The sequence below is a fragment of the Lotus japonicus genome, chromosome 1, assembly GCF_012489685.1.
Source record: "Lotus japonicus ecotype B-129 chromosome 1, LjGifu_v1.2".
Taxonomy (NCBI): domain Eukaryota; kingdom Viridiplantae; phylum Streptophyta; class Magnoliopsida; order Fabales; family Fabaceae; genus Lotus; species Lotus japonicus.
In genome coordinates this window covers 108,986,868-109,001,390 of record NC_080041.1, presented here as the reverse complement: position 1 = coordinate 109,001,390, position 14,523 = coordinate 108,986,868, and the positions used below count along the sequence as shown (strand labels likewise).

The following is a 14,523-nucleotide window of genomic DNA, read 5'->3' as shown; positions in this document are numbered from 1 at the left end:
GAGCTGTTAGAACTGGTAATTCCTATACTACTGAATCAGGAAGAAAATCACAGAACAAGGGAGAGAAACTCCATGAAAACTGAGATGAATTGCATAGAATGGAAGAAAGAGAACGATACAAAGGGAGAGAGAAACCAGTTTCTCTCACAGTCTAACTGAATACCAGTATTCAGTTACAAATTCCCAACTAACCAAAAACTAACTCCTAACATAACAGCTTAGCTATTTATAGCTAAGACTTCCTGAAAATACAACTAGTCCTTAGAGACTTTATTATTCTACTTTAGTCCCTAAACTTACTTATTCTGCCTTCTCTGATATACCTTGGTTACAATAGGCTTTCCCCTAATCCTATCAATACCCCCCCTAAAAGTATGACCTTGTCCTCAAGGGGAAAATCAGGAAATTTGGACAAAACAGTGGCTGCCAACTCCCAGGAGTTCTCACAGTCAGGTAAATCCTTCCAAGCAATTAACACCTCCAGTTGGCCTGAAGAGTTCTATCTCCAGTTGAGCAAATCAGCAGGTACCACCTCCAACTGATAATCTTCCTTTAACATGGGAGGTAAAGGTTGAGGAGTATGACCCTGTGACACTGCCTTCTTCAACAAGGAAACATGGAAAACAGGGTAAATCTGTGCAGTAGAAGGCAAATCTAATTTATAGGCCACTTCTCCCACCTTAGCTAAAATCTGATAGGGACCATAAAACCTAGCTGACAGCTTGGCACAAGGTCGAACAGCCAAAGACTTCATCTTATAGGGATGAAGTTTGAGATAAACCCAATCCCCCACATCATACTCCACATCCCTTCGATGCTTATCAGCTTGATGCTTCATAGATGATTGAGCCTTGAGCAAATTCTGTTGGAGCTGAAGAAGCAATTCATCCCGCTGCTGAACTAGCTGAGACAAATCTTCAAGCTTAGTTGGTTCCACACAACCTCTCACCAAATTAGGAGGATCCCTTCCATATAAAGCTCGGAATGGTGACATCCCCGCGGAAATGTGGAAATTGGTATTGTACCAATATTCAGCCCAAGACGGTCCATCTAACCATTTCCTAGGATTTGGCCCAACAAAGCACCTCAAATAGGTCTCTAAGCACCTATTGACTACCTCAGTCTGGCCATCAATCTGAGGATGGTAAGAAGTGCTCATTTTGAGCAAGGTACCAGCCAACCTAAATAGTTCCTTCCAGAAATTACTGAGGAAAATTGGATCCCTATCAGAGATGATGGTGGCAGGGAATCCATGCAGCCTTACTACTTCTCTAGTAAACAACAATGCCACATCCATGGCATAATATGGATGGCCTAGGGGAAGGAAGTGTGCATATTTTGTTAATCTATCCACTATCACAAAGACTGTATCCTTTCCTCGCACCCGTGGCAATCCCCCAACAAAGTCCATGGAAATGTCTTGCCACACTTGATCAGGAATAGGAAGTGGTTGAAGTAACCCAGCTGGAGACAGAGCTTGGTATTTACTTCTTTGACACACTTCACATTCAGAAACATACTTCTGGATATCACTCCTCATGCCTGGCCAATGGAGGAAACTGGCCACCCTCTTATAAGTCCTGAAAATTCCAGAATGTCCCCCTGCTACAGTTGAATGACACTCTGCCAAAATCACAGGAATCCTATTGGATTGAGGGGATAACACCAACCTACCCTTATACCTCAGAACCCCTTGCTTCAGCTCATACCCTGAATGAGAAGAAGGGTTTAATAACAAGTCTTGTTTGATTTTCTGCAAAGTAGGATCCTGATCAGCCTCTTATGCCCAGTCCTCTGCTTCTTCAGAATGCACTAGGGAAATAGCAGAGTACATATCCCTCCGAGAGAGAGCATCAGCAACTCTATTCTCAACCCCTGGCTTAAATTGTATCTCAAAGTCCAAGCCAATTAGCTTAACTGCCCACTTAAATTGCTCATCACTGAAAAGCCTCTGGTCGGTCAAGAATTTCAAACTTCTTTGATCAGTTTTTATGATGAAATGCCTTCCCATGAGGTAATGCTTCCACCTTTGCACAGCCTGTACCACAACCATTAACTCTCTTTCATAGACAGATTTTTGTTGAGATCTCAAAGAAAGGCCCTTACTCCAATAAGCCAAAGGTCTTCCCTCTTGCATAAGCACTACCCCCAATCCCTTGCTGGAAGCATCAGTTTCAATGACAAAAACTTTGTCAAAATCTGGGACTGCTAGTAGTGGGAGGTTGATCATAGCATTTTTCAAGGCCTGGAAAGAAACAGTAGCTTCTGCAGTCCAAATAAATGCATCTTTTTTGGTTAAGTCAGTTAGTGGCTTAGCTAACTTTCCATAATCTCTTACAAACCTCCTGTAATAACCAGTCAGACCCAAAAATCCCCTTAGTCCCTTTATCTCTGTTGGAACTGGCCAATTTTGCATTGCTTCCACTTTCTTTTCATCAGCTGCAACCCCTTGCCCAGAAATTATATGGCCCAAGTATTCCAAGCTTCTTTGGCCAAAAGAGCATTTCTTCTTGTTGGCTGAGTGAGTTCTCATCTAAAACTGCTAGGACCTGCTGCAAATGAGTAGTGTGTGCCTCCATACTCTTGCTGTATACCAAGATATCATCGAAGAAGACCAGGACAAATTTTCTCAGAAATGGCTTCAAAACATCATTCATCAAAGCCTGAAATGTTGAAGGAGCATTAGTAAGGCCAAAAGGCATTACTAAGAACTCATAATGGCCTTCATGAGTCCTAAAAGCAGTTTTTGCAACATCCTCATCTCTCATTTTTATTTGATGGTAGCCAGACTTCAAGTCCAATTTGGAAAAAACAGTTGCCCCTCCAATTTCATCTAACAATTCCTCAATAACTAGAATAGGGAATTTGTTTGGAATAGTGACTTTGTTTAAAGCTCTATAGTCCACACAAAACCTCCATCCCCCATCTTTTTTCTTTACCAAAATAATTGGACTAGCAAAAGGACTAATACTGGGCCTAATGATACCTGAATTCAACATTTCCTGCACCATGTTCTCCACCTCAGACTTCTGGAAATGAGGAATCTTATAAGGTCTGAGATTAGGAATATCAGCTCTAGTTTTCAAGTGAATGGCATGGTCATGCTTCCTGGTTGGTGGCAGCCCCTGAATATCCTGGAAAACTGCATCAAACTCACCCAGAACTTCAACTAACTCAGTGGGAATAGAGGGATTAGTGGTTGCAGCTATGCCCTCACTGGTTATGTGTAATAACCAGCCTTCTCCTTCTTTCCTGAGGAGATTCATGAAGGTCCTCATACTGACTTGGCTTCTGGTCAGTGCAGGGTCCCCAGTAATCATCTTCCAATCTGCTCCCTGCTTAATTGTGAGCTGAAGCTTACCAAAGTCAGCCTTTACCTCCCCCAGTCCAGCTAACCAATCTAATCCCAACACAAAATCTATACCTTTCAGTCCAAATAAGTAGTACTTTTGTTGGACTAACACACCTTGGATGTTAATCAACTGACCATCACATCTCCCTTGACAAGAGATCTTGAATCCATCCCCCACTTCCACAGTGTAAGTGGCTGTTGGAGTAATAGGCAATTTCAGCTGTGCCACTATCTCCTGAGAAACAAAATTGTGTGAAGCACCACAGTCAATTAGGATGATTACTTCCTGTCCATTTAGAACCCCCTTCACCTTCCAAGATTTTGCTGAAGTAAATCCAGCCATGGAATGCAAAGACAGTTGCAAGGAACTCAAACACTTCCCTTCCTCTGCTTCCATCTCTATATTCTCTTCTTCATCCTCCTCCTCCATGATAATCATTCTTAGTTGTTTATTTTTACACTTATGATCCCTACTAAAAGGTTCATCACATCTAAAACATAACCTCTTCTCTCTTTTTTCCTTTATCTCTGCATTTGTCAACTGCCTATAATCTCCACTTCTTAGTGAGGGTCCAGTACTCAAAGCAGAGCTTATGCTACTGCTAGGTGTAGATTCCACCTTCTTATCCCCTACAACTTTGGCATCAAATGTAACTACTTTATTGAATGAATTATTCCTGTAAAAGCTATTTCCTCTAGCATTACTTCCAGGATTAGATTTTTGCAAAACCAGATTCTTTTGTTCTATCATCAAGGATTTCTGGATTACAGTAGTTAAAGTTGGCAAATCATAAAGCTTTACCTCCACTCTGATTTCTTCTTTCAAACCGTTCAAGAAAATTCCTTTTGCAAAATCCTGATCAATCTCCTTCAGAGCTCCAACGTACCTTTCGAACTCCTCCACGTAAGCCTCCACTGTACTGCTCTGTTTCAAAGAAAGCAACAACTCAAAAGGATTCTGCACCATCGCTGGTTGAAACCTTCGAATCACAGCGAGTTTGAAACCTTCCCAAGTAGGAGTTGGATTGCAACGTTCACACCACTGGAACCAACTCAATGCTTTCCCTTCCAAAGCCAACAGCGTAGCCTGCATGCGTTCATCATCAGCGACTCCTCTGAGTTCAAAATAGCGTTCCAATTTGTGAATCCAGCCATATGCATCTTCTCCCCCGAATATCGGAATCTCTAGCTTCCTCCACCTGCTACCTCCTTTGTCGCGTTCGGAATTCAATTCGACTCCGCATTCAGATCTGATTTCACGTGTGACGGTGTCGTCAATGGTTGTGATTCCCAATTTCGAAAGCACAGCGTACAAGGAATCCTCGATTCTCTTCGCTCTGGTCTCGTTTTCCAGAATCGCATCCTCCACACGCTTCGTTCTGGCTTCATTGAGCTCCATACGCACTCGAAGCTCTTCTTTCTCTGGAACATTGTCGTCTCCTCCCTGTGAATTCGCACGAGTCACCACCATCGCTACAAGCTTCAGAGTTTCCCAAATTCTTCAGCGGAAGCAAATCAGGGCACCAAGATCGGTGCTCTGATACCAGTGTTAGAACTGGTAATTCCTATACTACTGAATCAGGAAGAAAATCACAGAACAAGGGAGAGAAACTCCATGAAAACTGAGATGAATTGCATAGAATGGAAGAAAGAGAACGATACAGAGGGAGAGAGAAACCAGTTTCTCTCACAGTCTAACTGAATACCAGTATTCAGTTACAAATTCCCAACTAATTAAAAACTAACTCCTAACATAACAGCTTAGCTATTTATAGCTAAGACTTCCTGAAAATACAACTAGTCCTTAGAGACTTTATTATTCTACTTTAGTCCCTAAACTTACTTATTCTGCCTTCTCTGATATACCTTGGTTACAATAGGCTTTCCCCTAATCCTATCAGGAGCATATAAGGCTCTTTTCCAAACACTAGGAAACAAGATATTCTGTTTCTGTTTTCTTAGGGTTCTGGTTCCATCATAATTTTTGTACAAACAAATTACCTTTTCCCATGCATATTAGAAACCAAACAAAATGATGAAGCAAAACAAAAATTGTTGGGAAAAAACTTGCCCTATGTTGAACCACTGATTATTATATAACAATTACTAACAAAATCGTTAAATTACAACCTCAAAGGTTTCACAAGCTTCACATGAAATGTATAATGCAGTTAAGTTAAATTTTGTCGTTAGACAAAATTTGGGCTTCAATCTGCAGCCTCTGTCAAGATGCTCTATATGGACTTCAGCCAGCCGGTCTCGCAAAAAGTCCAAAGTAAGCTGAAATCACAAAAGAATAAGATTATTAGCATGTTTGGATCAACTTCTCTTTCCTCATAATCAATTCCGACACTCAAGCTACTCAAAAAACTTTTCCACACAATTGGTTCTGGCTCCAAATCAATTGTATAAGGGTTCTCAAGCATGCACTATGAGTAGGAAAATTTTACACTATGATGGCATCAATAGTAAGACACACGGCTGGTCTTTTACGTTATTTAGATATGTAAAACTTATATACAGACACAAGTTCCCATTCAATAACTAAAATAGCCTTGTTAAATAGAAAAGTAAATGCATCCAAGGATACAGAACAATCAACAGCAATCACGCAATGACCGTTCAAGAGGAACTGAGTTATCACTGTAACGTTAGAGGCCCCAAGTGTGATTGCCCACTTACCCAGATGAGAAAAAACCAAATTCTGAGAGATTTTGCTAGACTAAGATAGTCCATCAAGATTCCCTCTGCTGTTGGTAAGAAGACAGGTTCCTTTGGTTAAAAAACTGTGAGGCCTGTCTACAACATGTTTGAATCAATTGATTTTTCCTCATAATCAATTTTGGCACCTAGAAGCTTGTGTAACTTCACCCAAAAACTGGTTTTGGCTTTAGAATCATGTTTGGAAATTCATCGACAATTGACTCTAGAGACAAAATCAATTATGGGGAGAAGCTTCTGTGAGTAGTTTATTGGTTTTAGAATTGCTTCGGAGAAAAGACTAGTTGATACAAACATGCTATCAAGTTTCCAAACTTCCACTTCGAGAATATTTTGAAAATATACCAGGCACAGGTCTATTGGCAATTTTTATTTTCTGTAGCAAAGGAAACAGGAAATATCCAAGGTGAATGGATGCAACAGTACCAACATTAAAAAAGTATGTAATTTGAGCTTGATAGGGTTTACTTCTATGCAGAACAAAAATTCTCCTGCATAAACATGGAGCATATACTTTTGCATAGAAGTTACTTCTGTTCACACTTTATGATCTCAATGAAATTTTCAGCTGAATATAGGTAATAAATGGTTTCAAATGAGTGCAAGTTTTTTGAAAAAATATTGAGAAGATTTTAAGCAGTTGAGCAACATAAATGAAAAGAAGAAATTAACTTTAAAGGGAAAAGTGGCCAATCCTCTATCTATGCTGGACAATTTCTCTCCTGCATAGAAGTTATACCTTGAAGCATAATGTTTAGCCTGACAGTCAAGTACAGAACAAGTAGAAATCTACAGAGACTAAAATAAACTTGTAGAATCCATAGTAATGCATTGAATTGCTACTAGGCTGCTCAAATCTACAGCCTCAATGCCCCTTGACGCATAAACAAGTAAAATAAATAAACAAACAAACCACCTTTTTATTCTCTAAAAATGAGTAAACCAACAGTCATGACAAATAGGAGGAAATATAAGTACCTCGTTGGCTTTGTTTAATTTAAGTTCACAAAGAGTGCAGTATATGAGATTGTGACTGTCTTTAAGCTCTCCATGCTTACAAATAGGACACCAAATTTCATCCTATTATCAATTTTTATGATCGAATCAGTGACTTTGTTCCAATTATTTAGGAAAATGGAAACTTAAGACTGCCTTGTATTTTCCAAGTTGAAAATAGTATAAAGACAAATACTATTGAGAGTTGCCAATATCTATTATAGAAGATAACGATAGGAATTTGTCATGATTTAAAGTGCATACCTTATCTGTATTTAGCTGCATATGCTCGTAAACTGCACGAGCCAGGTACTCGTCCACTTCTTCTTCCCAAGTTTCAATTTCACTTTCTAAACCTGTAGGGAGATAAGTAATTGCCATATTAAAAACAGGTAAGAGTTAAAGCAATTCTAGTAGCAACTAAGCTAAATGAGCAACAATCAATGGAATTCGAAGCATGCAATTGAATCATGTAGCATAAAACAACCTTGAATTGGTGGTTGGGATTTGAGATCTTCATAAAATATCCTTTGCATTTCTAACAGTATGTCTTGACAATCACCCTGGTAAGTAGTGTGAGGAGGAGGACCTTCATATTCCCATAAAAGATCATCATCCATCTGAGACTGAGAATGAGAATGAGACATTTTATTGAATTCATCGGACACAATATCTTCGAACGCGGCTCGGACAATGTCCTCTCTTTCACCAAGCAATAATTCCAACTGATCCTAAATTCAGCAAAATGTATTCCTTCAAAAATTGGGTATTAAATTAATTAATAAAGCGAAAGCGAAGTCGTAATTGAATGGGAAATTAGGGAAACCTCCTGCTGCTGCTGCTGGCATGAATGAGAATGATGAGACGCAGGCAAGTGCAACCTCATTTTCCAGAGCAACCTGGTTCTGTCCTCTCGTACCCTCTTGTAGCAATTATCCCTCAACTGTCAATGACATTCATCAATGAATTGAATGGTTCTGGTTCCAGAATCATGATATAACAATTCTCTTATCGAATAACAACGTTAGATTAGATGGATAAGGAAGTGAACGAACCTTTTGTTTCCAGAAAGGGTATTTGTTGAATTCGGAATCGGATTTTAGAGATGGTCGCGTTGCAGGTGAAGCTGTTCCATTAATCTGCTTCGCATTCGCACTATTTTCTTGTTCTTGTTCCATCTCTCTCTGTGCCTCGCCAATTACACCCTTCATCGCCCTCTCGTCTTCTCTAGGTTCAGTTTTCTCTTCAACTCACGACTTTTACATCTTTCCTTCCTTGCATCACATATATCTTACTTCAATTTTAAATTTAAATAACAATTTTATATTAATATCTCAATATAATATATAACATGTTTTTACTCAAATTAAGTAAAATTTAAATGAAATATCATACTGCATATTTTGTATATTTTACTAGTACGTTTTACCCGTGCGATGCACGGGGATATTCATTTTTGGCTTTTGTGGATTTTTTTTAAATCTATACTTTTTAAAGATATTTTATAGATTAAAAGAAATATATTTATTTTAGATAAGAATCATAAATTTGCATAGTTTTTTGTTATATGTTTATGAGCAAGTTGCTTATGAGAAACGTCTCATGAAAAAAGTTCATGGCCTGTTTTGGTCTACGGGTAATGCTCACTAAAGCCCCATGAGTTAGTGTTTGAATTTTTCATCCACGGGATATTCATTTTTATTTATCGGGTCAAAATTTCCATAATGTGTAGGTCTGAGTAGAAGGGGCTCAAGTCTCTTAAGCATATAGTCCTAGGTTTGTCCTCTGGATCGATGTGTATAAAAAAACACGGTTGGAAGTGGTCACTATTCTCACCTATCAGGTTGGAGAATACTTTGGATTAATGAAAAAAAAAAAGTATGTTGTTTTCATTATGTTTATTAAAAGATAATTTATGAATTAAAAGAACAATGGTTTTAGATATAAGAAGCATTAATTTATATGTTTTTTTTATGAATGTGTCTTTTTATTTGTTTTGGAGAAGCGCTATTATTTTACTTATTTCTAATTTTTTCTTTGTTTATCTAAATGAGAACTTATTTAATTTTAGTTTTTATGTAACAATTTAATAATTTATTGTAGAGAGTGAAGTAACATATATTAGCTAATAATATTTTTTGCAACATAAGTAACCACATTGATAATAAAACTGAAAATAATGATTGTCCTGGTGAGTTTTCTGACATACAGTCCAATAGTAGACTACACGGAACATAAATATGAAACAAAACATAACTAAATAAAGGACTAATTCTTCTCCTTTCAAAAGTTTGATAAGTTCAACATTAGAGCTTCCATTACCATCTTCAATCAAGTAGCTTCCAAAACGCTCTACAACTATCATCAGCTAAATAAGTGAATTCATCTGGGAGAAGTTGTATGAAATGGAAACACTCGTGAATCTATCAACCTAATAACAAAATGCGGCAAAGAAACGGGGTGCTCAATGCATAACAAAGAAGGTAAAAAAGAGGCTAAAGAATGTCAAATTAAAAGGGTACTCATTACATAATCATTACCTCTTACTGAAGGTGCTATATTATAGAGCTGAAATGTAACTCTCGGAAACCCAAAAGCTTACTCAATAACTCCTAATAAAGTGCATTAACATTAGACTTTGTAACTGACTCTTAAATGCACTTTAACCAAAATTAAAAGCATGAAACAAAACTGACAATAAGCAATTATTTTTAAGTTATTGGCAACCCAAAAGCTTACCCAATGACTCGTAATAAAGTGCAATAACATTAGACTTTGTAACTGACTCTTAAAGACACTTTAACCCAAGATTAAAAGAGGGAACAAAACTGACAATAAGCAATTATTTTTAACAGTTGTAGGCAGCCCAAAAGCTTACTCAAGGACTCCTTACAATTATTATAACAGAAACCCCATCAAATTCCAGAGGGAAAAAGAGAAGTTTGAATCGATGGGAGGAGCAAACCTGCTACTGCCTTTTGAATCTGGAAGTGAGGTGAAGTGGGAGAGGAATCTCAAAGACGTATCCATGAAGCGAGAGAAACATGAACCTGTAAAACTTTGGAAAAATTAGAGCCCAGGAGACAAAAAAAAAAAAAGAACTAAACAAACCCCAATCACCATTGGCAATTTACAATGTAATTGAGATTCAGAGAAATTCAAGTAAAATCCTCCTTGATTTATATGAAGAACATACAATTAGCCTGTTTCTTCAAAATATCAATTAGGAAGCAACCAACACAACTCACTTTCCCAAACAACAAAAAGGCATAAATTTTAACAGATTAACTCAAATCATTCCTCATGTTAAACACAAACCTAACAAAGCATAGAGCATTAAGTGAAAACCCACTTGAATCATCCACATGGGTGCGTGGTAAGGCTTACATCTTTGGTGAATTGATGGGGAGAGGAATCCCTGGCCTCAACATTGGGAATGTAGGAAGAAGGGACCTTACCCGGGCCAGTGAGAGCGCAAACAAAGAAAGAGAAGCGGGAGAGGGAATGAGAGGCGAAGAGAGTGAAGATAGAGGCATTTAAATTGCCAAGATACAGCAAAGTTTAACAGAAAAAAAAAATCACACAGCCAAAGAAACACAGCAAAAAGCTATCAGAAGCTAATCACAGTCGCATCCCACCATTTAATCAAAACTTTCAAGAACCGGTTTTGGAAATTCAATTGGGTGATGGGAGATGAACAAACCACTTTCAGGAATTAAATATGAGACATTAAAACCAATTTTACCATCAAAACTGAAGAAGTATAGATCATGATAATGGAGTTATAACAATCTTAAGCCAAAAACAAAAAACTTCAGAAATAAGGGGAAAAAATCTTTTTTTAACTCTCATGTAGGTTGATCTTAACTGAGCACTCAATCCATCAGCCAGTTCCCTTTGAATGCTCTCAGTATTGCTTCTCCATTTTCAAAGCAATTTGGGTCAGGTAAAGGAATTGCCACAAAAATAACATATATTGGAAAACATAGCAGAAACAGGTTTCTCAAAACAAAACTGAATTCTCAAATCAACACCAAAAAGTTCAGATTTAAGCTAGTAATGAGAACCACTATTAATAACATCACCCCACTATATAAGACCACAATCCTTGTAAGCACAAAATTCTCTTCAGATGTGAACTAACCAAGAATGCAAAATAGTGATGAAAATTAATAAAAAATGAACAAAAGATATGATACCATTAGTCCTTGTTTGGCATTCTTCTTTCATTGTCTTTCCCTTTGTATTTCTCTAAAGGACTTGTCTAGCATCTTTTTGTTTTCCCTCAAAATCTCTATCGCAATAACCCACTTTTGAAACTTAAGAATACAGTAATAGAATATAAATTTGTAAACTTGGAAGGAAAACAAATATATACACACATTCAATAAAAATTAGGAAACACCAAAAAAGAATGAATGCATTTTCATTTAAGAGGGTAAAAAAGGATAAGACATACTTGTCATACCTGATCAAGACGATATTGTACAGATTGTTGTGATTCTGGTCCCCTCTGTGCGCCGTAACTCCTTCCCCTCTCCGATATCTTGAACCTACAAAAAGGGTAGTTCTAATTCAGAGTTCAATAGATATACAATTAGATAATTCAAAGCTCAAGGCATTTAATAGCTTGATAAATGAGAAAAACCGCAGAACTTTCAAAAGCCATGTTGATGTTCCTTTGAAAAGATTAAATATAAGAACCTACATAGTCAACAATCTTGAGAGAGGACATGAGATACCTGCAACCCTTGTTCTTCTTGCTCTCCTTTTTTTGTCTCTTGTTTCAACTGGTTATACTGTTTGAGCAATTCCATAGTAGTTATCTGTAACATAAATTATAGCGTAATGCACACAAAAATGGCTCTGATTGAAGCAATAAGAGCTTTTGATCTGATAGCTGAAAGTGTTATTTGGGGCACTTCATGTTCCCTTTTGACAATTCCATAGCTCTTACTAATTTTAAATTTCTGGTTTTGGATCCTAAAATGACCTCCCGTGCATATTGTTCAATCAATTAAGAGCATATTCATCAATGAAACTCATGAGAATTGCTAAATCAAAATATTTTTTACAATTCCTGAGAAACTTCAGTGTCACACTGCCTCACCTAGCAAAGCGAAAGCTCAAGATAAAATATCAGATCAGCCTAAGCATACTTGGTATGGTAACAAAAATTCCAGAACTCATTTTAAACCTTATTCAATGATCTCTGAAACAAAAAAGTAAAAAATGGGGTAAAAAGACATTGCTTGTTTATACTCGAATATGACTTGAGCACAATATTATGTATTATGCTCTTCTGTTATAAAAAGATTGATCCATGGGTGTGGAAAGATAACCATGTCACTCAAAAGTTAGCATAGAATTTAAGTTCAAAGGGAAAAACCTATGACAATTTATTACTAAGGAAAGGATTAAAAAATCATGGCTTAATTGCACTTTGAGTCCATGATGTTTCACAAATGTGCGATATGCATCCCCCATGTCTAAAATGCGCGGTCAAGCTCCCTCATGTTTCTAAAACGGTCGATTGAAGCCCTTCCGTCCATCTCCGTTAGTTGACTAACGGAAATACTGACTTATCACTTTTTTAATCAATAAAATATTTATTTTTTAGAACACAATAAATAAATAAAGACTAAAACTTAGTGAAGGATGGTTGTTGTAAGCGAGGTGAAGCTCTTTGAGGGTGGAGATGTTTCCGAGGGAGGTAGGGATGGTTCCGGTGATGCGGTTGGAGACGAGGGAGAGGGGCTGGAGTTGCCGGAATTGGCCGAAGGTGGATGGAATTTCCGCACCAGTACCACAAGTCCTCTGTCCCGTGCACCTCTGCCTCGCGACTCAGTCGCCGTGCTTCTCCACTCTCTGCACCGCGCGCCCTCTCTGTTCAGCGTTGCAGATCCGAGCACCACAACCCGACCTGCGCCCAGATCCGCGATTTCTTCCCTAAACCGCGTACAAATCCGCGCGTCACCACCCACCAGCATCGTGCCCAAACCGCGTCTGACCTTTGTGCGAACCTAGCCCGTCGTCGTTTCTCCAGATCCGTGACTGCCCCTGGTTCCATATTTGTGACGTTTTGCATCAGATTCCCACGTTCTACATCAGATTCTCGCGACGTTCTGCATCCGCTTCCCGTCGGAGAAGTTGTTGAATGAGAGGTCGAGGCGGCGGAGGTGGGGGAGGTCGGTGAGCGTTGAGGGAGAGGTTGAGGTGGCGGAGGGAGGTGAAGGCGGCGAGGCCAGTGGAGGGGATGGAGGAGTTGAGGTTGATTTTTCACCTCTGGGTACTTTTCTCACCTTCCTTTGGGTATTTCTCACCTCTGAGTTGAAATAAGAATTGATACATTAAAAAATTTGGGGATTGGGGTTATTGAGAGTAAATTTACAGATTTTAATTTAGTTTGATATTTGAGTTTTGGGTTACATTATGTTAATGATTTGAGGTTGAAGAGGAGGATAAATTTATGGCGGCGTGGGGTGTTCAGAGGCAGCCAAGAGAAGGATAAATTTTTGGGTTCTGTACTTGGTAAAATTCAAAGCGTGGAAATGGCTCAAAAACAAGAAGAATGAATTTATGCTCCTATTATGAGTGGGAAACGAATCCAGCTTTTGCTTGCAGGCAGGATCAATGAGACAGTGGCAATTTTATTGGTATCATATGTCTGTTGGAGTCTTTGGATTCTGCTCTGTTTTTTGTTATAGCAATCTATACATAAGAGAGGTTATGGACTTAGCTGTGTTGTTAGTTTGCAAATTACTAACAATTTTCTTTGTGGTTGGTGTTGCATGTCTGCAATTTTGCACAGTCGTTTCTTTTGTTCTTGTATCAAGGATTAGCACCCTTTTTGCTATATACTTGTTTGGCCTTAAAAAAAAAGTTCAGAAATTGAAGATGGAAGAAGATGATGGAGTTGAAGATGATATATAAGAGATGAATTTTATGTTTTTGTAAATTTTTAAAATTTATTTATATATTTTGTTTTAAAATATAAATATTTTATAGATTAAAAAAGTGATAAGTCAGCATTTCCGTTAGTCAACTAACGGAGATGGACAAAAGTACTTCAATCGACCGTTTTAGAAACATGAGGGAGCTTGACCGCACATTTTAGACATGAGGGATGCACACCGCACATTTGTGAAACATTAGTGACCCAAAGTGGAATTAAGCCAAAAATCATACTGATTTCTCAGGGTCAATATCTGCCGACTGCCATGTTGAAATCCTTTTCAAACTATTCTTGAAAGACTTTGCATACAAACGACCTTGGAAGCACAATATCAGGACCAACCTGCAAATGTAATCTTTTATGTGAAATCTACAACACTATCAAAATTAGTGCTACACATGACTGCGAAATCTGATGCAAAAATGCATTTAAAAGAGAGTTCTTACCATTAATCTAGACGATGATGAGTAGTAGGACTTGTCTGCTGAAGAAACAGGAA

At 38.1% G+C, this 14,523-nt stretch overlaps 2 protein-coding genes and 1 long non-coding RNA gene across 4 annotated transcripts; all 3 read right to left on the bottom strand.

Moving 5' to 3' along the window:
• Positions 1-69: 69 nt before the first annotated feature.
• LOC130729063 (uncharacterized) lies at positions 70-5,297 on the bottom strand. Its single transcript, XM_057580685.1, has one exon. It carries the CDS (start codon positions 4,821-4,823, stop codon positions 2,436-2,438), a length of 2,388 nt encoding a protein of 795 aa, XP_057436668.1. The 5' UTR covers positions 4,824-5,297; the 3' UTR covers positions 70-2,435.
• A 130-nt stretch (positions 5,298-5,427) lies between these two features.
• LOC130729065 (uncharacterized) lies at positions 5,428-8,343 on the bottom strand. 2 transcript variants are annotated; one of them, XM_057580687.1, is made up of 6 exons: positions 8,125-8,343; positions 7,896-8,012; positions 7,557-7,800; positions 7,334-7,425; positions 7,052-7,153; positions 5,428-5,632 (listed from the first exon to the last, which is right to left on the bottom strand). In XM_057580687.1, exons 1-6 carry the CDS (start codon positions 8,278-8,280, stop codon positions 5,471-5,473), a joined length of 873 nt encoding a protein of 290 aa, XP_057436670.1. In that variant the 5' UTR covers positions 8,281-8,343; the 3' UTR covers positions 5,428-5,470. The 2 variants fall into 2 exon arrangements, with proteins under 2 accessions (XP_057436670.1, XP_057436671.1); XM_057580688.1 differs by lacking the exon at positions 7,052-7,153.
• An 872-nt stretch (positions 8,344-9,215) lies between these two features.
• LOC130729066 (uncharacterized) lies at positions 9,216-13,554 on the bottom strand. The gene is made up of 5 exons (XR_009015851.1): positions 11,812-13,554; positions 11,538-11,622; positions 10,035-10,119; positions 9,610-9,681; positions 9,216-9,500 (listed from the first exon to the last, which is right to left on the bottom strand). It is a non-coding gene; the product is annotated as an uncharacterized LOC130729066 (long non-coding RNA).
• Between the last annotated feature and the right edge of the window lie 969 nt (positions 13,555-14,523).

Coding starts and splice junctions, on each gene's coding strand:
- LOC130729063 (XM_057580685.1), bottom strand. CDS start 4,823: ATGGTGGTGACTCGTGCGAATTCACAGGGAGGAGACGACAATGTTCCA.
- LOC130729065 (XM_057580687.1), bottom strand. CDS start 8,280: ATGAAGGGTGTAATTGGCGAGGCACAGAGAGAGATGGAACAAGAACAA. Junction 7,426..7,556: donor ATCCCAACCACCAATTCAAG/GTTGTTTTATGC, acceptor ATCTCCCTACAG/GTTTAGAAAGTGAAATTGAA. Junction 5,633..7,051: donor AATTAAACAAAGCCAACGAG/GTACTTATATTT, acceptor TTGTGATTTCAG/CTTACTTTGGACTTTTTGCG.